This window comes from Amblyomma mixtum, chromosome 1 (assembly GCF_055824585.1).
Source record: "Amblyomma mixtum isolate Tamu chromosome 1, ASM5582458v1, whole genome shotgun sequence".
In the NCBI taxonomy this organism is placed as follows: domain Eukaryota; kingdom Metazoa; phylum Arthropoda; class Arachnida; order Ixodida; family Ixodidae; genus Amblyomma; species Amblyomma mixtum.
The window spans coordinates 47,221,000-47,246,157 of record NC_143012.1 but is presented as its reverse complement, the minus strand read 5'-3'; the positions used below and the strand labels follow the sequence as shown (position 1 = coordinate 47,246,157).

The 25,158-nt window shown below is 49.7% G+C and overlaps 2 protein-coding genes across 2 annotated transcripts in view; both read left to right on the top strand.

The window, feature by feature from the left end:
• Positions 1-947: 947 nt before the first annotated feature.
• Positions 948-12,160, top strand: LOC149366239 (uncharacterized). The gene is made up of 6 exons (XM_089569937.1): positions 948-1,532; positions 2,807-3,034; positions 3,408-3,527; positions 5,873-6,129; positions 9,385-9,556; positions 11,864-12,160. Exons 1-6 carry the CDS (start codon positions 948-950, stop codon positions 12,158-12,160), a joined length of 1,659 nt encoding a protein of 552 aa, XP_089426063.1.
• Positions 12,161-20,007: 7,847 nt separating this feature from the next.
• The window catches only part of LOC149366237 (MAM and LDL-receptor class A domain-containing protein 1-like), a 48,758-nt gene continuing 43,607 nt past the window's right edge, over positions 20,008-25,158 (top strand). Inside the window, exons 1-2 of the mRNA XM_089554976.1 lie at positions 20,008-20,603; positions 25,017-25,062. Of these exons, the coding sequence (XP_089411102.1) occupies positions 20,217-20,603; positions 25,017-25,062 (433 nt within the window). The 5' untranslated portion in view covers positions 20,008-20,216. The remainder of the gene's footprint in view (positions 20,604-25,016; positions 25,063-25,158) is intronic.

Below are 25,158 nucleotides of genomic sequence, written 5' to 3'. Positions count from 1 at the left end.
GAACCCGATTAACCCAGCGCTCCTGACCAAGGACCCTGGACCAGATTTCAAAGCACACCTTCGCCACCACTTCTCGGGCCTCGAAAGCGGACCTCCAGGCGTCGCCCTGTACCGCCTCGTTGGGTGTCGATCGGTGGGTATTTACTGTTTTTCTGAGTAGTGTCGAAGCCGGAACTTTGTTCTTGGTCCTACTCATGCTGCGTCTTTAAAAGAACCATTAAATTCAGCAGTCTGTTGCTGACTTCTTTTTACTTTGCGTTTCCTTGTGCTTTCGCAGTATGTCATATTTACGCAATACTTTGTAGTGCTCGCTAGAGCTCACTTTTGTCTGTTACGCCAAAGGTGACCATATCTCTATGGCAAGACTGCAGACGCGCGCAACTGCTAACTGGTGTTCGAGATTGTCGTGGGCGCTTTTCGCTCTTTCCCTTTAAAGTTCTTCGTCAGATTTTAACTGAGCGCTGCCTGAGTACGACCATCAGTCGGTTCTTTGATGACCGCCGAGCACGCTTCATGCGCGGCCGCGCATCTTAGCGTAGTGACGCAGGTGCACAAGGACCTCGAGGCTGTGCTTAATGTCGTCTGCTACAGCGCATGAGCGCACAGTCCGAGCAAAGCAAGCACGACGTGCTAACACACTCTAGCAGACGACACTAAGCACAACCTCCAGGCCCCTGTGCGCCTGCGTCGCTCCGCTTCACGTCCGGAGTGGGGGCGAAGCCTGAGCGGAGGCTGTATAGCAACACTTCTGTTCGTAGTTTTTTAGTAAAGAACCCTCAGTCAGTAGCCCGCCCTCCACCCCCCCCCCCCCCCCCCCTTCATTTCATATACAGTTGCAAAGAATGAGGAAGCACGTGAAGCGCCAAGGCAGGTGACGCTGCTCGAGCCCCTCGAGCACCTCGTGCTATTCGTGTAGAAGAAGACAACGCTCGTGCAGTGGCAAAGGTATGGCGGCCAAGCGCAACGTCTGCTTCCAGGGCCTTCCTTCCCTTGACAGCTCCGAGGGCTTTGCGCCAGCCGCGGCTTCCTGGGGCTCCACAAAGGAATTCCGCGTCCTGTCGTCGCCCTCTGACGTCACCTCGACCGAGGACTGCGACCCAGCAGCGTCGCTGGCCGGTTCCGCCCCTGGCAGCGGCGACTCCGCCCAGCTGTGCAGCGGAGAAGAGACGCTGACCACTTCCAGCGGCGCGTCCAGCAACGCCGCCTATGTGCGGGGCGCCGACTACCAGTCGCGGTCCTCCAGCACGGCCGCCGCCTCGGTGTCTCTGCTCCAGCGCAGCGGTACTGCTTCGCCGGCCCCGAGGGAAAGGGAGAGGCGCGCGAGGCGTGTCAACGCCCTGCTGCTCGGCTTCCTAGGCCTCTTCCTGGCGGCGTGCGCGGCCGCGGTCTTCGCGGACCGCAGGTGGAACCTCTTCGCAGGGGACGCGGCGTTGCCGGCCGCTGCAGACGGTGTCGCCGCGTCGGCTGCAGCGGCTCCTCCTTCGGCAAAACTCCGCGCTGCAGCCTCGACCGTCGCTGGGAATACCACCGAGGTCAGTGTGCCGCGTACATCCATCCTCTCAAACGCACAGCACCGTAAATTCGTGTCATGCCTCATGGATTTGTGAACAGCGAAGTTGGCCAGAGACAGCTGAGTACAGACATAACATATAAAACACAACGATTAGAGATTCTAGATAATTTCCGCGCAGGAATGTTCAGAATAAATAATTAAAGCATCAGAAGCAAAGAAGCCAATTACAGCTAGGGATTCGAAGTGCACCGTGCTGCGCCCATAAAGTGATGTGAAACTACACTACAGTACCACTTACAGTCCCGGCTATGTTGTTGCGGAGCACGCTTCGCTGATCAAGCTCTCGTCACGCCTTACGGAGCGATAATTAGATAGTAGTAGCAGCACATGCCACATGCGCTCGCTTAGGAGTCCAAGACAATCTTATCTTCTCTGCGGAACACGTGGCAGATTCAAAGGCTGAAGCGTGCCCGGTAATTTTTTGGCCGCGATTGTACCTAATGATAGTAGTGGCAGTTGTGTGGTTACTTCTTTTAACTGTTTTGTGGCGCTCTTCAAGTGGTAGTTATGGTGCTATGCCTTCGGATGAACGGAATATCCGCAGTGTGCCACTGCAAGTGGAGCTCTCGAATGGTATGTACCGACGAGCAGCGATTGTGGAGGGCCTGAGCAGCAACGCTGTCCTTGCATAATCGTCCCTTGAAAGAATGCCGAATGCAGTACGAAGAAAACTGCCCCACTGGAAGGGAAGACGTCAAACAATTCGATAAGCTTTGTGATGAACTGCGATAAACTTTGATTGTGATGATGGCCACAGATGCGCAAGGGCATCTGAAACCTTGTGCCAATGGCACAAGGTTTCTTCTTCTACTCAAGGTGCGGTTAGAGACTCATTTCCCAAGCATTTCACCCTAAAGAAGCCGAGCACCAGGCAGGGGAAAGCTCGTACCCATTGTATCACCGCTGGGTACCCGACGGCACTGGGGATCGAACCCTGCACCTCCCGCATGCGAGGCGGATGCTCAGACCACTTGGCCACCGCTGCGGTGATAAGCTTTCCTTGCGTTGTTTATTTGCACTGCGTCAAATGAAATACTGCTACGCCATTCCTCGACTGTGCTCTTTTGTTTTGAGCAAATTTCGTATAAGAATTCCTAGTTATTCACACATGGTTTCCGAGACAAGCTCACTCTTTCCACATTTCTTCTTTTAAGCTTCTTAGTAAGCTTTAGTCGGTTCTTAAAAGTTCCTGCAACCGCTAGGTTTATTCAATTCTACAACGCATCCTCCCAGGCTCGGCCCAGTTCCACCACCAAGGGCGTCGTGTCCGCGACCGTGGCTCCCTCTGCGTCATCGAGGAGGAGGAAGGGGCACGCAGCGGCCCGCGCGGAGACCACGACCTCTGCGGACCTGACCACCGAGACGGGCGTCGAAGACGACGCCACTTCGGATGACGCCGACTACCGGACGAAGCCGGTGAGCCGGAGGGACAGTGCCTTCTATCACAGCCTGGAGGGTCCTGTGAGCCGTAATGCACTGAGAACACTGCACTTTGGACCAGAACAGGAACCAAGAGCTTGTAAATAGGCTGCTGACCCGAAAGACGCGGGTTCGAACCCGGCCGCGGCTGTCAAAGTTCGATGGAGGCGAAATCGTAGAGCTCCGTGGGGTGGCCGATGTTAGTGCGCGTTAAATAATCCCAAGTGGTCGAGAAATTTCCGGAGCCCTTCACTACGGCGCCCCTCATAGCCAGAGTCGCTTCGGGACATTAAACCCCCATAAACCGTAAACCATACTTCCCGGAAGAGAATAAAAGTATCCTGACACTTTGTGTCACAAAAGCTGTCCAGAAGCAACACTACCCTTTATGCCATTATCTATTCTTTTCTTGCAGAAGCACCACATATCCACCAGGCGCCGCGTCGCCAGGCGGGAAACGGCAAGGGAGGGCCGCAGAGCGCATGCGCCGCATGGCCCCGCAAGCAAAGGGCAGCCGTACCAGCATCGGCCGCCGGTGAGCATTAACAACGCCTCCTCTCTTTCAATACCAGCCACATCGCTGCCATCGCAATGATGCCCCTTAAGACGCCTTGGTGAGTTACCTCGTCAAAATTCAACGCGCCTTATGTGCCACACAGTTTACGGCATAACTCGAGCTGCTGGAAAGGCTCCTGAAGGCTTTAGGGTGCATCGATACCAATGCAAAGGGACGCTACCATGTAAGCACGCTGGGATGCTGCTCTGTCAAACGCGCAGCCCGATGAGGAAAAGTGACCAAACATTGACTCACCTATTGACTGTGGTACGTCGCTGTTTATGGGACACCCCCCGCTGTCGCTCCACACACACAACAGGTACGACAGCCAGCGAATAGGATAATGCAGGCAAGCCTAGCAGTAGAAGGCTTGATATGTCGAAACCGGCTGAATTGGCTAGCATTCAAATCAAGAAGGCTTGGCATAACCCACGGCATTTTGACCATACCAGTTGCCCATGTTTCAATACAGTCTTCGATTGGCTGAAATCTAAGAGGTTAGCTGGCATTCATGGAACGGGTCAGGGTCACTGCTGACCCTAACTCAAAGGGCACTACCAGTAACTAGCGGCCCAGCTCACAGAAGGCCCTTTCGCATGCTAAGCTTCAGGAATTGGGCGCAGGGGATACTCGCTTTTATTTCTGTGCACCAGTAAATGAAAAGATGACCAGATAGTTGAGTTACCCAGTCACACCGTCAGGGGCACTATCAACGAGAACTCTTCTCTGTCCCATTGCAACTATGCCACATTGGCAAAAGTTAATTGTCGTTGCTAGCGGAAGGACAGGACGAGAGAACAGACGCAGGACGAGTCTGGAAAGGCGTGAAGAAAGACGTTCCGTCTCTCTTCTGCTGTCCTGTGGTTCCGCAATAAGCCGTTCACTCAAAATACTGTACTAACTATAGCCAAAGCTCAACTTTGTTCTGATAGTTTACACGTTTATCTGGGCAACTCAGCGTGGCTTTCAGATATGGCATCACGGTTGATAGCTATTCTGGCTCGCATTAACATACAGCCGCGTGTGATGAGTGCAGTATGCAGGGAAAGTGATTCTAGCAATGCTAAAAAACATGCAACCGCGAAATGCCGGGTGTAACTGCTTCAAATTCGAATTCCCACTAATTGCCTATAGGATCCACTCTATTCTATCGTGGATATGTATTATTAGTCGTCTACTACGCCTTCCTCTTTGTGATCTTTATACCTTAAAGGTCATTTCGATAACATGGGCATCCTATCTTCCTAAACACACCGCGGTGTACACAGCGCATGCCTTACGTATACAGTGTACAGTCGGCAGCAGATGTTTACAGGCTGCGGTTGTGCGCAGGAAAGATTTTTCCAATATTTCATTCCATTCCTCTGATACGGCTCAAAGTACGAGGACACGTGCGTGCTCCATCCACTGGCGCAGAGCGTACCGTCACCACTACCAAGCGAAGCCGCTGTGCAGGCGCAGATCGCCCTGAGGCCGCTAGATGGCACCAGGTGCCAGCCAGCTGCGCACACGCCTGCCGCGTCGGGACCAATTAGCGTGCGCGCAGTGGCAGCACGTGGTACGCGGTAGCGGTGGCGGTACGCCCTATGCTAAATATGACAGACGCCAACAGCCACAGAAACCAAGGGGCACAGGGATTTTTAATTAATTTATTTATTTTGTGGTGTTGGTCAATTTAGAATATTACTGAATATGTTATCGCTTAAAGCTAATTGATTAGAAAAGCAGAAGAAAAAACAACCACATGCCGACCGGTGGGATCCGAACCCACGACCTCCGAATTACGCGTCCGGTGCTCTACCTCTGAGCTACGGCGACGGCTGTAAAATCTTCTGCTAAATAGGTAGTTTTAGTGCGTACCGCTACTGATTACCGCGTACCATGCCCCGCCATTGCGCACGCACTGATTGGTCCCTACGCGGTATATACGCGGCAGACGGTCGCCCTGTTGACAAACGTGGCGCCATCTGGAGCCCTCAAGACGATGTGCACATGCGAAGTGGCGGGGTGCGCTACGCGGAAGCGGTACACGCTACACTAAAGGTATCTAATGTCTCTAGTACCAATGTCATCCCAAGCCTATGCTTCCCGTAAATTACTGTTTGTGGCTGTACTCTTCGAAAAAACGTGAGTGGAATTGTTGTGGAAATGAGCTTAAAGCAAGATTTTTACGCTTGGTCAGCACTTCAGTGCGCACCCAAAAGTGTGTACAGATACGGTGTGCAAATCTTGGCATGCATTTCCGCTTTAAAAGAAAGCAAACTGCTTCGAGGAAACGCTACATACGCTAGGATGCGGAGTGCTTTCATTGCTCTGCGCCCCAGGCGAGGCCCGAATGCGGCGCGCCTCTGTTCACGCTGTGCTCGGAGCCCCGGCGCGAGTTCTACTACCGGCCGGATGCGGACGCCTGCACCCCGGCCGCAGGTTCATCGGCCGTACAGGAGCCCAAGCCTTCGCCTCCGCTGTGCAACCGCAGCCCCAACCGGTTCGGCTCCCTGGGTAGCTGCCGCCGGAGCTGCACGGCCGCCACCATGCCGGCGCAGCGCTGTTTCGACAAGCCGCTCTTCACCGCATGCTCCAGGTCAGCATATGCGACCAGCTTCTCGATATTAACTTCAGGAAAAAAATTGCGAGGACACTTCGGCAACCAGAGTGTTTAGAGGCAAAAGTCGAGGACACTATGCCGTGAAGACTTCCGGTGGATGTGACGTCACACCGTTCCCGTGGCTGTATCGATACCCAAATTATACATCTTTTCGGGGATCTTGTGTGTTAATTACGCTTAATTGCACATTTATCCACCTAATTTGACACAAATCCGACGTTTTTTCGATCATTGTGTGACAATCTTCACTATGCCGTGACGACTTCCGGTGGATGTGAAGTCACACCGTTCCCGTGGCTATATCGACGACCGCGCTATTTGGACGCAATTTCGACAGTTTTGTCTATAATTAGCTAATCAAACTACAGTCATCAAACTTGGCTTCTAGGTTCGCCTTTTCCTTCTCTATCTGATGCTGCCATTAGTTTTTTTCTATCGTTATTAGTTCCCGAGTTAAACGCGTGTGACACGCTTTGTTAACGGACGACAGTATGAGCCATTAATGGCTTTCGCCATAAAAAATTGGAGCAGACACTCAAGCTCCGCCTTAAGGGTATGACGCGGTAGCGTTATATGGCTAATGTCGATATATGCGGAATTGGTCACTGTTGCCTTTACGTTCATAGATCCCTGGGAGCAAGACCTACTGAACTACAGACCTGCACATTTGGCACTGCTCCAGCGCGCATGTTCTAGTTCATGCCTTTTGCCGCTAGGGAAAGACACCTACGGGAAGCGTGGCGCTACATTATACCTGTTGAACAAGATGGCCTCCTCCATCATTTTATTTCAAAGAAGGCAGTTTTGTCGTTTGTCCACGTAATCATTAACATCCATTTATCTATGCTAGGCACAGTGGTGCTGACGAAAAGAAAGCGGATAAAAAGAAAGACGTTTTTTGTACTCATCCAGAGCGAAAAAACTCGTGATTGTGGATATTTTTATTGTTGATGTTAAGATAGCAGAAGAAGACGAAACAAATGTATTAAATAACTTGCGCAAATTGGCAAACGATGATGATGATGACAGCAGACGAACAGGTCAACCGAGCGCCCTCAACGGCAAATAAGCTAACGAAAGTTGGCGCACGCTGCTCCACAGGACCCCGCCAAATGTGCAGGTCTGTAGTTCAGTAGGTCTTGCCTGGGAGTCCCCATACCAGTCCTAGCTCAGTGGTGCAGAGGTTAAGATGACAGCTTGATAGTTATATATTTCATTTCATTTCATTTATTGCTTTTGTTTGGCCAGTACAGAGACTGCAAACAAGGGAGAGCAAGCTAAAGGCGCCTAGTAGCGCCTGACAGAGGCCTGCCCTCCCCATGTAAAAAAGAACAAAACAAAGTGGCACTTGGCAATGGTACAAAGTTTCCATAAGTAACAGAAACTAGAAAGCAGCGGATATATTGACAACGAAACAGACATCAGGCATGCACAGAGCTAAGCACAACAAAACTAAGATCAAAACATAACAAAGACAAAAACTGATTAGGTAGAAACACACCACAACTAGCTATAACAAAAATATTCATGAACAGTTTTCCTAAATCTGACCTCGGACGTATTTTGTAGTGACAATTCTGTTAAATATGGATAGGTGTTTAATGTATGAGGAATTATGTGAGTTAGTTTTTGGAACCCATAGTTTGTACGGGATTTTGATGCATGGTATTGAGGGTGCCTAGGACTGTATGCTGTTTGGGCAATTAAATATGTGCTCTCGAAAGTCTGCCAGTTTCCTTTCATAAGGTTTCTGATATAAACAGCAAGCTTCTTGTGGTAAGCCGCCGTGATGATTAGCAGTCTATGGTTGAGGAAGGAAAGACCCGTGCTCTCACTGTAATGTAAATTATCAATCGCTCGTACAGCTCTTTTTTGTAAAGTAAGTACTTTCACAAGATTGGTTGAGGTAGTCGTTCCCCAGATCAACAAACAATATTGTACATGCGAAAAGACTAGAGAGAAATAAATTTTTAGTTTGAATTTTCGAGGCAGTATTGTGCGAAATTTATTTAGGATACCAACAGAGCGAGCCATTTTAGTGCAAACGTTGTTTACATGATCTGTCCAGAGTAAATGTTCTTCAAAAATGACTCCAAAGAACATTGTAGAGCTGACACGAGTTATAGGAGCTTGTTCAAAGTGAATTTGGAAGTTGTTCGAAACTTCCTTATTTTTGGCTCTAAACAGTATGTACTTTGTTTTCCTGACATTAAGTTCTAACCTATTTGATTTTAACCAAACAGACAATTGGGATAACCAACTATTGGAGGCTGCTTGCCAAATATTACTATCTTGCCCTGAAAAAATACGTTAGTATCGTCTGCATAGATTTTAATGTTGTCTGCTGGACGAAGGTTGACGATATCATTAATATATAATAAGAACAACGTTGGTCCTAGAACGGAGCCCTGTGGCACACCAGACACAATCTGACCGATCCCAGATGAAATACCGTTAATGATAGTTGTTTGAGATCGGTTGTCAAGGTAGCTAGCAAATAAGGTTAAAGGAGAAGAAGCAGGGCGCTACTGGGGCATATCTTAGCAGTATTTTTTGCAGCTTTCCGCGGGGACATCGTTTTCCGCCTATGTCTGTCTGAATCTGCCTTAAATGTATATGAACGAGAAAGGAAACGTAAACTAGACGACCGGGCCATGAACAGCAAAATTAGCTCTTAGCGAGGCGAAGCTCAATACTAGCTCTAAAGCGCGAAGACTCTTCTTCAGAAGTATTTATTAACTTCTTCTCCAGGTGCTAATCTGTTGGTGTTTTTCTGTTGCCACCTCAGTTTTCTTGTTCGCATTTCATTCATTGCTGACAGTACATGCGCAGGTGAAATTCAACGCCGTTTTCAGCAAAAAGCTTGCCGAATTTTTTTGCTGCATGTTTCGTCATACTATTGTAAAAGATATTTGCGTTTTTTTTTTTAATGCTGCATAACGACAAAGAGCGATAACGCTGTCCTGTCATCCGGAACTGTGTCCTGTCCTTCCTTGATTAGCGCTAAACAAAAAAACATTAATGTCAGGAATTCCTAACTTCAACGCTATATGTATTGTCGCTGTAATCACAGCATTTAAAGTTAATGGGCATGCTATGCAGCCCATTTGTAAGGGTGCGAATCGTTCAATGAATTTCAAACAATGCTCCATGGACGCGAAGAAATTAAAATTCTATAAAATAGCTTTGCATGAACGTGTTGGTGTGGTACGTGTTTGGTTCGCCATGCAGGCAGCTGGTCAGCTCGGCCTGGTGGTTCTTCGACGGCCGACGCTGCCTGCCGTGGCAGTTCCCGGGAGGCCAGTGCCCCGACCCAGGGCACGTGTTCCGAACCCGGGCCCAGTGCAACCGACTGTGCAGCGCTCGCCGCTCCCCAGCTGGCGCCGAGTCTCCTACCTGGGAGGTAAGGCAGGACCACTCTTAGGTTTGCTACCGTTGTGGGTTTTTTTATTTTCGTTATATTGTTTTCTTACATGCTGGCCTTTAGCGGGCATATTAGCTTATTGGCAGGTTGCCATTTACCACTTGCCTACCATGCCAGGTGGACCACATGCCTGAGTTCTCGGGCGCACAAACATCGGTGCAAATCTGAGGTTAGGAATTTTAGTGCTAGAAAACTAAAAATTAAACTCTCGAGGCAGGGTGTCCTTTTATCATTTCCTGAGTCTAATTGGAGGGCTCCAGAAATTTCGAACCCCAGGTGGTCGAAATTTCCGGAGCCCTCCACTACGGCGTCCCTTATAGCCTTAGTCGCTTTGGGACGTTAAACCCCATAAACCAACCAACCTGAGTCTAATATGCCCAGAAAATGTGCGAATGACGAATTCTGGGGTAAGAATGGCAGGACCGACTGACTTGTATTTTCGATGGACACTAAGCAAAATTGAAATTTGGCCCACATCATCTGCATACCATGTTAAAATGACGAACTGGCTGCTTTTACCCAAAACAGTTCTTGTATAAGCTAAGAAGGACTAGAAAACTAAATACAAGTATCGCTGCCAAACGCTGTTTCCGAAGGCTCTTTCGGTGACCTGTATGCTTATTCAAGCGGCTGATCTCCGAGGCTAGGGCACGTCGCCATTTATTTTAAGCGTTGATCACGGAGTCCTTCGATTAACGACGAGACGAGTTTTAAATTACTTACAGGAAAAGAACGGTTCCATTTTCAAATCTGTTTTTCCTCCCGAACAAATTCCTGGTTTTCTTGCGAACAAACGATTTTTCACTAAGAAGAGAAACTGGATGTAGTCCTCGGCGTGCCTTCAAGCGTGCAAATATGCCTGGCACAGTGTCCACTGCATCGCTCGCGGTAGTCATCGGAACGCCTGTGCGTTCAGTTCCTACAATACTCGACCGGTGTTAGTGCAGTGCATACCACTGGCCGATAAAGGTTTGCAGCGGCGACGAGGATGCCTGAGAACCGGACAATCTCAGATTATTCTTTATTCTCATTAGACCTTGTGCACTTGTGTAATTTGTATTAATGTGCTATTGATTGTATGTTTGAAATTTGTATACCATTTGTGCATCTGTGTTTCTTCAATTCTTCAATAAGCAGTAGAAAAGCATGTCCTCAATTATTTCCTTGCTTTTACTGCATCTATCCATAACTAGTTTTTGGCCAAAAATATTAGATATGAACATAATAAAGAAAAAGAAATGTCAGGCATGCATGTAGCACGGTTGCACTGCGACGCAAGCAGTTAATATTTTCTCGCGTGCCTTTTATTCTCCTTTCTTTCTTCTCTACTGTCTTCTCTACTGTCGCCAACTGGTAGTGATAACAACCATGACGCCAGAGGACAGCAACGTGCCCTTGCCCCTGCATTTTCCTGTAGGCACTCACTATTGCTGCTACAAATGATGCTTCAAGTCGGGAGCTTGACGGAAACCCTGCTTGTCGGGAATAATCATGGCGGAAATACCACGCCAAGCGCCGATCACTCGTAAGAATATAAAAGACGTTATGGCTCCTCTATGCGAGCCTGGTTCAGAACTGATGAACAAGCCTTCTGTAGTGGGGCCGAAACATCTAACTTGACGAGTGGTAGGCGATTGATTGATTTCCACTACAACTGAGGCTGAAAGGATTGCACATTTGTAACAAATTCGATTCGAATTATTAGGGCTAAGGAGGATTAGATTATTAAGTAGGATTACAAATTTGCATTACAGGTGACAGATAATGAGGCTTAAGCAGGACCAGAGTATTAAGTAAGATTTCGAAGCCGCTGTGGTTGAATTTCTTTGGAGGAGAAATTCTAGAGGCCCGTGTACTGTGCGATGTCAGTGCACGTTAAAGAACCCCAGGTGGTCGAAATTTCCGGAGCCCTCCACTACGGCGTCTCTCATAGCCTTAGTAGCTTGGGGACGTTAAACTCCATAAACCTAACCAAACGTAAGTTGCAATTTAGGTGATAGATAGGAAACATTACCGAAAATTTCTGATAGCGCCAGCCAGTAACGCTAAGCCTAGCGGCCAGTCACTTTCTGTTCTGCAGCCATTCTGTGACTTTTTACGTCGCAGGTGATGTCAGCGCTCTTTTTTTTAATGCTCAAAGCATGCGACACGTGGTGGCGCGCAAAGGAACTAGAAGCACTTGTCGCGGATTCCTGGTAATGCGTAATACGGAATGAAAAAGAAAGCGAGAAATATTCAGAAAAAACTGCAGGCGTCCTACTCATGCCTCTGTTCCTTTGTTCGCAGCCTTCGCAGCGCTGCCGTCCGCCGTCGAGTCTCGCCTGCGGGGAGCGCCAGCTACGCTTCCCCTACTTTGCCGAGATGTCTCGCAAGGGTCGCGTGCGCTGCCGGTTGACCTCGGAGGAGAGCCTGCTGCGCGCCAAGCGGTGCCTGGTCGGGCCCAATCGACACCGCAGCCTCGGCCAGTGCAGGGCCAGCTGCGTCCGACGCCGCAGCCGTGGGGTTCGAACTCGCTCCCCTTGGAGGAACCAGGAGCGCCGGGCCTCGCAGAGGCGCTGGAGGTCGCAGCGGCGCCTCCAATGAACGAGAAAATAAGAGTCCAGAGATACGGGCGAAATTCGCCAAAGTCTTATTGTCGCAACAAAGCGAACGTCTATCTCTCTTGGGTCTCTCTAGCTAAGGCGCTAGGCACGACTGGCCGCGGATGAGACGACTGACCTGTTTACTGCGTCCTGTAGTTGACTAGTGGTCGCGTGACGGAAGCAACAAATGAATGGACGTGCTTCGATTCTCGTCGGCCTCGTTGACGGGCAACCATGTGACAGCATCTTCGTACCTATCGCAGCTGTCTAGACTTCTGACGCGTATTACGCGAAATCGTAGAGACTCCGTGTCGCAGAAGAGTCGGCGTCGGCGTTGCCGTCGGCGTGACTGAAAAATCCGGACAGGTCGAAAAGGTTCCTGTTACAAGAGGCTGCCATAGATGGCGCCAGCCACACCGGCGGCGCATCGGAAAGCCCTCTCACTGGTTGAGAGACACGCTACCGCTACGCCACGTATAGGCACGTTCGCACGGCTTTGTTAAAGCTGGCTTTATAGTGCGTAGTGTGTTCCTTGACATATTAATTGCTCAGACGAACCCACTAGCCCTCAATTGTCTGTTCGTCGCATCAATACAACCTGGAGGTCATTACTGGTGTTACAGCGTAGTGCAAGCAATACAGTGGAAGTAAGCGGTAATATAAAATCAGCGGCCAATTTCCATGCGGCGAATGGCAGAGCAGCGACTGCCCCCCACAGAGCGAGAAATTGTTTTTTTCGCCATGATCGCACTTTGTTTGCATGCTGCCTGTAAAACGTCACATCGAATTAGTGGTTGCGCGACTATGCGCCAGCCAGTCGTGTTTGTGCACGCGCACTAAGACCACGACCTGTTAACGCAGACTTCTTGGAGAATAAAAGACAACTTGGAGACGCGTACTTAGTGTATCCTTGTTTCTCATGCCCTTGTCCTATTTAGGTGCATTTTTTGTATTAAAAAATGCCCCAGCAAGACCAGCACACCATACCGTTTTTGTCCCGATGAGTTTTCTTTGGCTAGTCGGTTCTTACCTGCACGAAGCCGCTGCGGTGGTTAAGTGGTTATACGGTGCTCAATAAAGAACGAATAACACATGAACGAATATGACAGGTATTGCTAAAAACAGAACAGAATAAACACGTCAATTGTAAACAACAATTTTAGGGTTAGAAATTGCCAATAATAGCAAGCGACCGGCCGGAAATCGTCTTCAGTGAAAACCGAGACGTCCGGAAGCATCATTTTAGTGACAAAATAAATCGATGACATGCAGGTGAATTTTCCGTTTCCGTTCCTACGAAAATCATCGATGAACATTTATTTCCGTTTGCCGCCGTACTTGCTGCGAATTTTCTTTATTGGAAACTAGCTATCCGCTAGCATCTATTTCCGAGTATGAGTGGTGTACTACCAGTAGCGCAGGTATCATATTGATGCGGGTAGACGACGACGACAAAGAGCGATGGCACGAGTGGCAAGAGTAGAAGAGGACAACGAAGTTCGGACTGTGTTCTCGGTGCCGCTCGCAGCTGTTCTTGTCTATTTGTAAATATCTGCAAATATATTCTTTCCCGCAACATATTTGGTGGAGGTGCGGCTTTCCCCTACGTCTACCGACGACGGAGCTCCGCAGCGGCCGGCAGTTGCCTTCACTCATCCTGACCCAAGACGCCGCCCAGCAAACCGCAGCCCCGGCCATGACATCACTCGTTCTTTCTCCCCCTCGTGACCCTGGGACCTTTTCTGGTACCAACAACACTGACGTCGACGACTGGATCAACATGTACGAGCGAGTGAGTACCTACAACCGCTGGGATCCGACCCTCATGCTCGCAAATGTAATATTCTATCTAAAAGACACTGCCCGGGTCTGGTATGAGACGCACGAAGACCATCTGACCAGCTGGGACGTGTGCAAAGAGAAACTCCGCGAATTGTTTGGACGGCCGCTCGGCCGAACGCTTGCCGCTAAGAAGGACCTCGCCTCCCGAGCTCAAACATCTACGGAGTCCTATGTGTCGTACATTCAAGATGTGCTGGCCCTCTGTCACAAAGTTGACGCCAACATGCCCGAGTCTGACAAAGTCGGCCACGTATTGAAGGGAATCGCCGACGATGCCTTCAACTTGCTCGTATACAAGAACTGCACTACAGTCGACGGAATTATTAAGGAATGTCGACGCTTCGAGGAAGCCAAAAGCAGGCGTATTAGCCAGCCGTACACACGCCTGCCCAACACGGCTGCGACTTCTTCATGTGAAGACCTGGGACACCGGGAAACTCCAGCGCCCCCAGAAAATGTGACCCGCATCATCCGACGCGAGCTCGAAGCTATGTCCCCTGCCCCCCTGCATCTACATGATGGCGACAACCGCTTGCCTACCATCTCTCTGGTACAGGCTGTCGTCCGCCAAGAGCTTGCAAACCTTAGTTTCCAGCCCGTCAGCCCTGTACGGTCTTCAGCACCACCCGAAATCACTGCGATTGCTCCTGGACGACCTTCGTACTTCACTCCACGTCGGCGAAACCCTAACGATTGGCGGACAACCGACGACAGGCCCATTTGTTTCCATTGCCACCGCATTGGCCACATCTCCCGCCACTGTCGAAATTATTGGTCCCGTCGCAGCACATACCGTCCTCTCAGCTCCCTCCGCGACGACGAACAGCCCAGCCACTACACGCCCCCTCCAGCCCAGCACAGTGCTTCAGTCGACGGCCAGATTCCCCGCTCCAGCCGCTCCCCGTCCCCCCTGCGTCGACAGTCTCGTTCGCCCCAACGCCGTCGCTCCTCTCCTGGCCCCTACGGACGCTCGCAAGCGGAAAACTAGACGCTGCAGTGTCTGGAGGTGATGCTGCAGTACAGCCCCAGTCCCAAAATCCTCGATTAGCCCTTCGCGCACACCATAATTTGCTCGCCATTCATGTCGATGGAGTGCCTGTGCGAGCCCTGATCGATACAGGCGCGCACGTATCCGTCATGAGTTCAGCCCTACGACGCCGCCTCCGAAAAGTACTGACCCCTGCACCCAAAGCCGTTCTCCGCGTTGCCGACGGCGGAACGCCTCATGTTGTTGGACTATGCACAGCCCGTGTGACCATATCCGGCCGCCATACATCCGTTCTGTTCTCTGTTCTGGACCAGTGCCCTCATGAAGTCATTCTTGGCCTCGACTTCCTGTCTGAGCATTCAGCCCTCATTGACTGCGCCACTAATGTTGTTCAGCTTGACCTTCCTCTTTCTGCTGAGTCGCCGTCCCCAGTTATACACCGTCTTTGTGCTGTCGACTTTGTCCGTCTACCGCCTCAAGCCGCAACTTACATTTCTTTCTCATCTGTTCCGCCTGTACCTGATGGTCACTACGTAGTCACTCCGGAACTTGACGTCGCCCTGACGCGCAGCATTGCGCTTCCACACATTGTATTTACAATGTCGGCCAACCGAGCGTACCTTCCGGTCCTGAACTTTGGTTCATCCATCCAACCGCTCCCGCAAGGCATCTCACTCGCCACGCTGTGCCCTGCTGCCGAATGTGTGATATCAGTGGTGGACACCTGCTTACCTTCCACTCAGCAATGCCGGCTGCCTGCGGACCCATCAACTGAGAACCCAACGGACGACTACGCCGACATGATCGCTTCTGACCTACCGCCAATGCAAGCTCGAGATCTTAGGTGTCTCTTATCATCTTTCCGCGACATCTTCGACTTTGATAGCCGTGTTTTGGCTCGGACCTCTGTGGTGACGCATCACATAAACACCGGTGATTCCGCTCCTCTCCGCAGACGTCCGTACCGAGTGTCCAGCGCCGAACGCACCGTCATAAATCAAGAGGTGGACAAGATGCTCGCAAAAGACATCATCGAGCCCTCGTCAAGTCCTTGGGCTTCACCAGTCGTCCTGGTGAAAAAGAAGGACGGCAGCTGGCGCTTCTGCGTTGATTATCGGCACCTCAACCGCATCACAAAAAAAGACGTATATCCACTCCCAAGGATCGATGATGCATTAGACTGCCTCCACGGCGCCAAATATTTCTCTTCAATTGATCTTCGATCGGGGTACTGGCAAATTGCCGTTGATGAAAAGGACCGCGAGAAGACCGCCTTCGTGACGCCTGATGGCTTATACCAGTTTAAAGTCATGCCGTTCGGCCTCTGTAACGCCCCGGCTACCTTCGAACGAATGATGGACTCCCTTCTTCGTGGCTTTAAATGGTCCACTTGCCTCTGTTACCTAGACGATGTTGTGGTTTTCTCGCCTACTTTTGCCACGCACCTCGAGCGCCTCTCCAATATTCTGACAGTGTTTCGTAACGCCGGCCTTCAGCTGAACTCATCGAAATGCAAGTTCGGTCGTCGCCAACTCACTATTCTCGGACACCTCGTTGACGCTTCTGGTGTACGCCCAGATCCCATCAAAATTCAAGCTGTGAAGGAGTTTCCTCTTCCAAGGTCGTCGAAAGATGTGCGCAGCTTTGTCGGCTTGTGCTCGTATTTTCGCCGTTTTATCAAAGATTTCGCCGGCATCGCTCGTCCCCTCACCGATCTTCTGAAGAACGACACCCCCTTTACCTGGGGCCCTGCTCAAGAAAACTCATTTTCATCCCTCGTCCATTTGCTGACCACTCCGCCCATCTTAGCACATTTTGACCCGTCGTCTCCCACAGAGGTTCGCACGGACGCCTCCGGATATGGCATCGGCGCCGTACTTGCCCAACGTCAACAGGGTCAAGATCGAGTCATCGCTTATGCCAGCCGCCTACTTTCAGCCGCAGAGCAAAATTACACCATTACTGAGCGCGAGTGTCTTGCCCTTGTCTGGGCAGTGGCTAAATTCAGACCCTACCTGTTCGGCCGTTCATTCGCTGTTGTCACTGATCACCACGCTCTCTGTTGGCTGTCTTCACTAAAAGATCCCACCGGTCGCCTTGGTCGCTGGGCACTGCGCCTCCAAGAATACTCATACTCCGTCGTGTACAAGTCAGGGCGCCATCACCAGGACGCTGACTGTTTATCCCGATACCCTGTGGAACCACCTGACCTAGAGGACGCTGAGACCCTGCCCTGCCTCTTAGCTATCTCCGATCTTGCCGATATTGCCAACGAACAGCGCCACGACTCATCTTTACGTCCTATCTTTGATGGCATCCGTTCTGCAACCCGATCTCCGTCTCTGAACCTTTATGTGCTCCAGAACGGCATTTTGTATCGCCGAAACCTACGCTCCGATGGCCCTCCGCTCCTGCTCGTGATACCCCAACATCTACGCTCTTCTGTCCTTGAAGAACTGCACGACCTGCCGACAGCCGGTCACCTTGGCATGTCCCGCACGTACGCTCGGGTGCGGCATCGCTTCTTTTGGCCTGGTCTCTATCGTTCCGTCAAGCGTTACGTGGGCGCTTGCGACCTGTGTCAACGTCGGAAAAGGCCCTCCACTTTGCCTGCCGGTCTTCTGCAACCCATCGACATACCTCCGGAACCTTTTCACCGTGTTGGCCTCGACCTTCTTGGCCCTTTTCCGACGTCCCTCTCCGGCAACAAGTGGATCGCTGTCGCAACTGATTATACGACTCGGTACGCCATCACGCGTGCTTTGCCGTCCAGCTGCGCTACCGATGTCGCCGATTTTCTTCTGCAAGACGTCATCCTTCACCACGGCGCCCCTCGTCAACTGCTCACCGACCGCGGTCGTTATTTTCTATCCAGAGTAGTTCACGACATTCTTCGTTCGTGTGACACGCAGCACCAGCTCGCGACAGCTTACCACCCACAAACCAATGGGCTTACGGAAAGGTTCAACCGCACGCTCACCGACATGTTAGCCATGTACGTATCGCCAGACCACCGAGATTGGGACGCAGCCTTGCCTTATGTGACATTTGCATATAACTCTTCCCTTCATGACAGAACAGGCTATTCTCCTTTCTACCTTTTGCTTGGTAGGCATCCCACCCTGCCTTTGGACACACTCTTGCCGCCTTCTTCAGCCCCCACCACTGCATACGCTCGGGACCCCATCTCCCAGGCCACGCTGGCGCGCCAAATAGCACGTAGTAGGCTCCAAGCCTCTCAAGTTTCCCAGAAGTCAGCCTACGACCGCCGTCACCAGGCCGTCGAATTTACCCCGGGATCACTCGTCCTTCTCTGGACGCCCTCTCGCAGCGTCGGTCTCTCCGAGAAGCTCCTTTCGCACTACCGTGGCCCTTACCGTGTCGTGCGCCGTGTTACCGACGTGAACTATGAAATTGCTCCCCTTGAAACCTCGCCATCGTCCTCTGGCGCCACCACCGACATCGTCCACGTCTGTCGCCTTAAACCTTATCACGACGCCCATACGTCGCCGCCCTAACGCCGAGACGGCGTTTCAGCAGCCGGGGGTCCTGATGCGGGTAGACGACGACGACAAAGAGCGATGGCACGAGTTGGAAGAGTAGAAGAGGACAACGAAGTTCGGACTGTGTTCTCGGTGCCGCTCGCAGCTGTTCTTGTCTGTTTGTAAATATCTGTAAATATATTCTTTCCCGCAACAATATAATGGTATTGCATCGCCCAAAGCTAAGCACTGGTTAAAATTACCGCATTGCGCCGCTGCCAGCTGAACCCCTTCGCAAATAAGCTATTCCAACAAAGATCGCATTCTTAGTTCCTTTTCGACGACTTCCCACTTCCCGACTTATACATTGCGCGCATTTCTAGCGATTCAGTACTTCACCGAATGCTTCAAATACATAATTGAATTAACTATAGCTAAATAAAGACTCTAGGCGACCATCCGCTGTAGTGTTGCACTTTTATTTCTGTGACCTCAGCCATTTTTCTGCTCTTATATACCAGGCGTTTCAGGGAAGGCTAAGTAATTCTCAAAAATAGCTTTTTTGAGGTAAAAATGTGGATTTTTCAGCCCTGTACTGCCAGTGTTGGCGAACGCCAGAAAACAGCTGAATCCTTTTTAGTAAGCTGGTTAGCTAATTTTTAATAATTATTTTTAAAACAATTTTAGTTAGGCGCTTAGCTATAATTAGAAATTTGTAGCCGGTCGTTAGTAAGGGCCATGTCACTTTTTAAAACTCAGAAAACGCGATTATCCTTGTCACTGTGGCTAGACAAAATTCGGCTTTTTTGACTAGTTTCGGGCATTGAAAAGGTTGCTTTGCCTGCCTCGTCGAAGTTACAGGCGCGGCTATGGTCACAGCCCTAGACCGATGAGGTTTATAAGTGAATGGCGAGAACGCGTGGAACTTATCACTGCTTAGAAGCAAACCCATCTACAAACCTTAAGCCTTCCAACTCAAAAGATTAGCTTTCACTCTTTAAACCCACCCTCGCTGAATGTTGAGCCAGGCTTCAAAGAGCTAATTTAGGCCGACCTCGACAGCCAATTAAATTTAGAACCGCGCGCAGTTTTTAACCGCGAGGTTTTCCGCGAAAGTCCTACTCTGTGTTCATTCCAAAGCAACCAAGGCACTCAGGCTGTCCAGAGGCCGCCGCAAGCTGCCTCATTTCCAGGAAGACGATCTGCCATTGGCTAGTGTCCATCACGTGACAACCGCGAGCGTATCGCTGTGGTCGTCTGCATACAGCGCCAGTCGCTTTCACTGGCTCTTGATGTTTGATAAGGCGGGAAAAGCAGCAGAAGACAAACAACTACGGCCACCATGGCTACCCTGTCGACAATGAAACCGGGACGCAGACGATTGGACAAAAGAAGCGGCCCATTTTTTTTTTCGTCATCCTGGCGGCGGACTCATTCTCGCACGGTTATGTGCCTGACGCGCAGCGTCCGGTGTTTTGTCCTATTCGCCGAGTTTCCACCCACCAATTAAAAGCGCACTTTGCAGACGAACCGCGAGGTCGCGTCGTCTGCTGCTGTCGGTAGCAGAGGCCGCAACATTCTGCGTAGGTTCATCGCATGACGCGTTGATGCGACCCAAATACGCCTCAATGAGGGTCCATCGGAGCAGTTCCTGTTGGATAACGAACCGAAGACGTCAAGACGCTTGAACGTCATCTGTCTCCAAGAACGATTGCTTCTTAGCACGTCAGCTTAACGGACTCGCAATGTCGTTGATAGTACGATGGTTGAGTGTGTGCTACTGCGTTGTTCTCATCACATCCGAAGAGCCCGACTGCGGGTTCGAGATACCCGGAGATGACGTCACACACAGGACGGCTTCCGAGGAATGGAACTCAAGTTCGACGGAACAGGTCCTAGTTACGAACAGGACTTCCCGGGCCGAAGACATGGGCCTTGGAGTACGCGATGCCAAGAATGGCACGTCTGCGACCACCACGGACTTGTCGCTTATGATGGACGTTGCACCGACGGTCACGTCCTTGCTAGAGAAGGAAGAATCTGTGGTGCTCTCTTTGGCGACCACCGAGGAATCGACGACTTCGACACCTGAGGCATCGCTGGCGGATGCCAAGTTGGAGAGGGACTTTTTGGTGAGTGAACAGTTCCAAACGCAAAGCTTGGTCATGCGCATTTCGTAGACGGTAGTGCCCAGCTTCAGCGGACAGGTATTCACGTGGATGATACAATGAGGTGTAAACGACAGAAAATGTAATTTCCTTTAGAAGACGGCAAATACGGGCTGGTTGGTACATGTTTTACGAATTGGAAAAAGAGCGCAATCAAAGACGACACAAGAGAAGGACAAAACACCAGCGCTGGTGTTTTGTCCTTCTCTTGTGTCGTCTTTGATTGCGCTGTTTTTCCAATTCGTAATTTCCTTTATGTTTAGGAGCTTCTGTCAAGAATGTCGGTGGTACTCTTATATGCTGTTTAGTGCCGGGAAATTCGGATTCCGCTATCAATTTAGCCTTCAGTCAGTCGTTCCCGTGCCTAATTTGAGACCAATTAATTTATAAAATTCACACCCGCGTAAAGAGTTACTTCTCCAGGCCCCTGTTTAGTTTAACGACAAGCATAATAGCCCTGAACAGCTGCTACCGGTTACGTCTCGTCTGACACTTTCGGACCCGTCACAATGGGAGAGGACGAGCCTTGCGCTGGTAGCCGCGGTCCTGCTTGAGTATTACGCGGGCTGAGTTGAAAATTTGCGTACGGATATATCTCGCAACACGTGCATGCTATGTGACTTCTAAAAAATAGAATATTCCAAAAATGCGAAAGCATCCATGAATATACTGAAAACGTGAGCGCTAATTCCAGTGATAATGATTTAAAATTATGTTTAGTTAGAAAACTGACGGCCACAATTATTTTATCGCATTGTGTCCTCTTGGTCGCGTAATAAATATGCTCGAAAAAAATGGATTTCGCCTACTGTCTATCTAGAAAAATGTGTGTGGGTGTGTGGGTGTGTGGGTGGGTGTTAGTGCACCCAGGGACAGAAATGCTTTCAAATTCCTACATGTAATCATGAGTAAATGCCTGCGATGATTTTTGTTTTTATGCAGACGTGCATTCTAGGCTTTGCGCGCCAGGCATTCGCGGACGCTCTTTTGATTCGCGGTTGCTGAACTGAATAACCATCCAATTAAAAAGATCCCAGTCGAAGGTCGATAACAATATAAACCAGCCACGTACTATCGGGGACAAAAGTGGTATACTCCACGCGACGGGAGCCTGAGCAACGGAAAACTGCGGCATTTTGGCGAGATAAAGCACGAAACATTGAAATGAGCCAAGCGACATTCCTGCTGATAATAACGGTCGCGAACTGGCAGTCTCGATCCCAGATGCCGCCTGTAGATGGCATTGCAATGCAGTTTTCCGTTGCTCCTACTACCGCCGCGTGGAGTATACCACTTTTGTCTCCGATAGTACATTCTGAAAAACGTACGTGCAGATATTTAAAAACAGCGCAAAAGACGACGCACGAGAAGAGGCGAGACAAACACAGCGCTGACTATCAACTGATTTCTTTATTGCACATGGCCACGCCGATAAAAGGAAAGTATCCATGTCAGCCATATCAGTTTGGAATGCAAGCAAGAATATAAAAATGAGTCAGCAGTAGACGAATAAAGAGATAACCACGAAAGTCTACACGGCCTTCTATAGTCCACTTCCCATAGCCGTTCGTATCCATGGGATAGCATGGCGAATGGTAGACTCTAGAAAGCATCCGCGCCCGGCCTCCAAGTAAGGCCTTTGTTCCCCAGCCCGAAATGAATAACATTTTAAAGCGAAAACTCTACCTTGTACGTTTCTGGTAAACACCACCGGAGTTTCGCGCAGCATCCGCATGCACTGGGGCTCTCGCATTCCCGATGTGACCACAATGACTAGTTGTTGGTTGACCACAAGGACCACCAGCTCCGAACGGTACCCGTCAACGCTCTACCTGAAGACAACCGCAAGTCTGTGGCCACACACTTTATAGAGAAAAATGAACACCGTTTACGTCGTGCTGCTTAATGAAGGAAACTCAGAGATAACAGTATCGCTTGTACACTCTGACAGCATTTCGCAGTTGATTCAAAACACAGCTCGATATCCTAGATTACTCGCTCTGCTGGATCCACGGAGATGGAGATCAAGCGTCTCTGCTGGGGTCAAAGTAGTTGTAAGGAAATGCGCTGTAGCAGCCTCACAGTATGTGGAGACCTGAACCGTGCCGAGAAGGAAGGGATTAAGAAACTGAAATACTAAAAAGGTTTATGCTATATGTCGCTTACACTAGCGGCAGCGAGAGAGACAAAACTTTATTTTACCATAAGATGGAAAGGGTTATCGAATAGGGTCTTGAACGATGGGTGGTCTTCCTATGTCCAGGGTCGCAGACCCTGCTGTCTATAGCAGGGTCTGCTATAGATAGCTTAATTACGCTAGCTATTAGTGAATTTCACGAAGTACGCAACAAATGTAAACACTGTCAAATTGTTATCTGCCCTCGAGTGAACCCATCAGCTTTCGGTATCGGCGCACAACGACATAGACGCTGTTTAGACCCAAGGAAGCCCCACCTGCAGCTGCTGCTGTATAGAGTATGCCCACAATATAGAACAAAACACATTGCGTTCCTTATAGCCAGTGCAGTGGCTATAAGGCTTGCCTTAGTTGAGGTTTCTGGTTTAATTTTAACAAGCTGAGAATATTTAACCTACACCGAAATATATCAGCTCACAAGATATTTTGCATTTCACCTGCAACAAAATACGGCCGCCGCTGCAGGGATCGAACCGACAATGTTGCAACTTTTTCACTTGCCCAATCCCATAAATCTGAAGGTCTGTACGCATATCACAGGACACGTCTGGTAACAATTCCTTTTTCAATAAATCCGTTTCACAATGTACCATTACCATAGCTACGACCTGTGACGACAGAGCAGTCAGCCAGGAAGCATGTGTGAGCTTGACTCCAATGTAAAAGGCAATGCTGATCAATGGCACAGATGAAGAATAATGACTGAGAAAATATGAATATAAATGTGGCAGTGCGTTAGCTTCTTTGTTCGTTACTTTGTTTATTCCATGAACTTTAGAATTGCATTTCTTCCAGAACAGTGTTGTCATTTCAGCTAATCGTGTGCAAGCAGGCTCACACGAATAAAAGGATGCTAACTGTAATAAATCTTTGATGAACACTGCTGGCAAGCATCCTGGCAAACAAACCGCCAACATCATCATTATAATAACTGCGTCCACAACAGGATAAAAGCTTCTTCTAGTTGAACCCCAGTTATCCCTGTCCTTTGCCAGTTGCGCCCGCCTTTTCGCCACAAGATTCCTAATCTCATCCACCGACCTGACTTTCTGCCGCGCACTGCTACGCTTGTCTTGTCGGAATCCACTACTTAGCCGGTAATGACCATCGGTTACCTTGCCTTTGCAATACATTCCCAGCGCATGCCCAATTTCTGCTCTTTGATTTCAGCTAAGATACATTTATTTGTTGCCTGACCCACTCTGCTCACTTCCTGTCTCTTGACGTTACGCCCATCACTTTCCCACCGATAGCTCGCTGTGCTGTCCTCTACTTAAATTGAACCCTTTTCGCTCGCCTCCATGTTTCCGGCCCTAATGCGCTATACTGAGATGATTTTTTTTTGTTTTGTTGCGAAAGCAACACTGCGCCCACCGTTTCGCCGCTTCAGCGTGGCCGCACTTTCGCACTGGCGGCGACTCCACGAATGACCTTGAGCCGTCGCCTAGCAACCGCAGTAGCTGCCGCCGGCGCTGGCATTTGCAGAACATTTGCAGACCCAAACTACGCCGTCAATGCAGTAGAAACCAAGACACACTACTTTACTGACCATCGAAGCGTATTCATTGGTGTAAATAAAGTTGTAACCAATGCTTAACTATGTGCCTTCGTCGTGTATAAACAATAGAGCTTAGCAGAAACGCCTAAACGTCTAACCACAAGAGAATCCTAAGCGTAGCCAGGCAGCCGTTGCTTTTGCAGCACAACCAGGTTTAGCAGCTAAACCGCTGCCATTTTTTATCTATGTCGTTCTAGTTGTCGTATGTCAAAAGACACGTACCCACACTAAAAGACCGAATTGGAGCCAGTGATAGCGTGATATTCTTTGTCTTTTGGCTGAGCTCTCATGGTCTGGTATTCGGCTCATTGTACTGAATGTCGCTGAACTTCGAAAGCGTCTAGCCGAGAATGTGTACTCTACATTTACAGCTGGGGGCAGATCAAACTGCAAAGGATAACTGCCAGAAGTACCAGCGGTGTAACGTCGTCATAAGTATTTAAGAGAGGTTCAAAATTACTGGAAAAGAAAATACATGTGCTCCCAGGATGGAAGCTGCCCTTCTACGTGAGGGATTAATTCTGGCTGCACTCTTAGTATAAGAGAGGTCTGAAGTGACGTTGGGTTACCAAGGCCTTTAAAATATCGCAAACTGAGGACAAAACTCTGTTTCTTTTTTCAGCAACGAGAGAAACGCCAGGATGAAGAAGAGGAAGAAGAAGTGGAAAGTATGTCTGTTTTTCTATAATTTATTTATCCCTCGTTCCTGCTTTCCCTTTTTTGTCTTGGGTTTGTTCGACTTTACCTTCGTCTTTCGTGCCGTT

Excerpts from the sequence above, each read along its gene's own strand:
- LOC149366239 (XM_089569937.1), top strand. The coding sequence starts at position 948 with ATGGCGGCCAAGCGCAACGTCTGCTTCCAGGGCCTTCCTTCCCTTGAC. Across the intron at positions 3,528-5,872 it reads CGTACCAGCATCGGCCGCCG|GCGAGGCCCGAATGCGGCGC; the intron begins GTGAGCATTAAC and ends TCTGCGCCCCAG. Across the intron at positions 9,557-11,863 it reads CCGAGTCTCCTACCTGGGAG|CCTTCGCAGCGCTGCCGTCC; the intron begins GTAAGGCAGGAC and ends CTTTGTTCGCAG.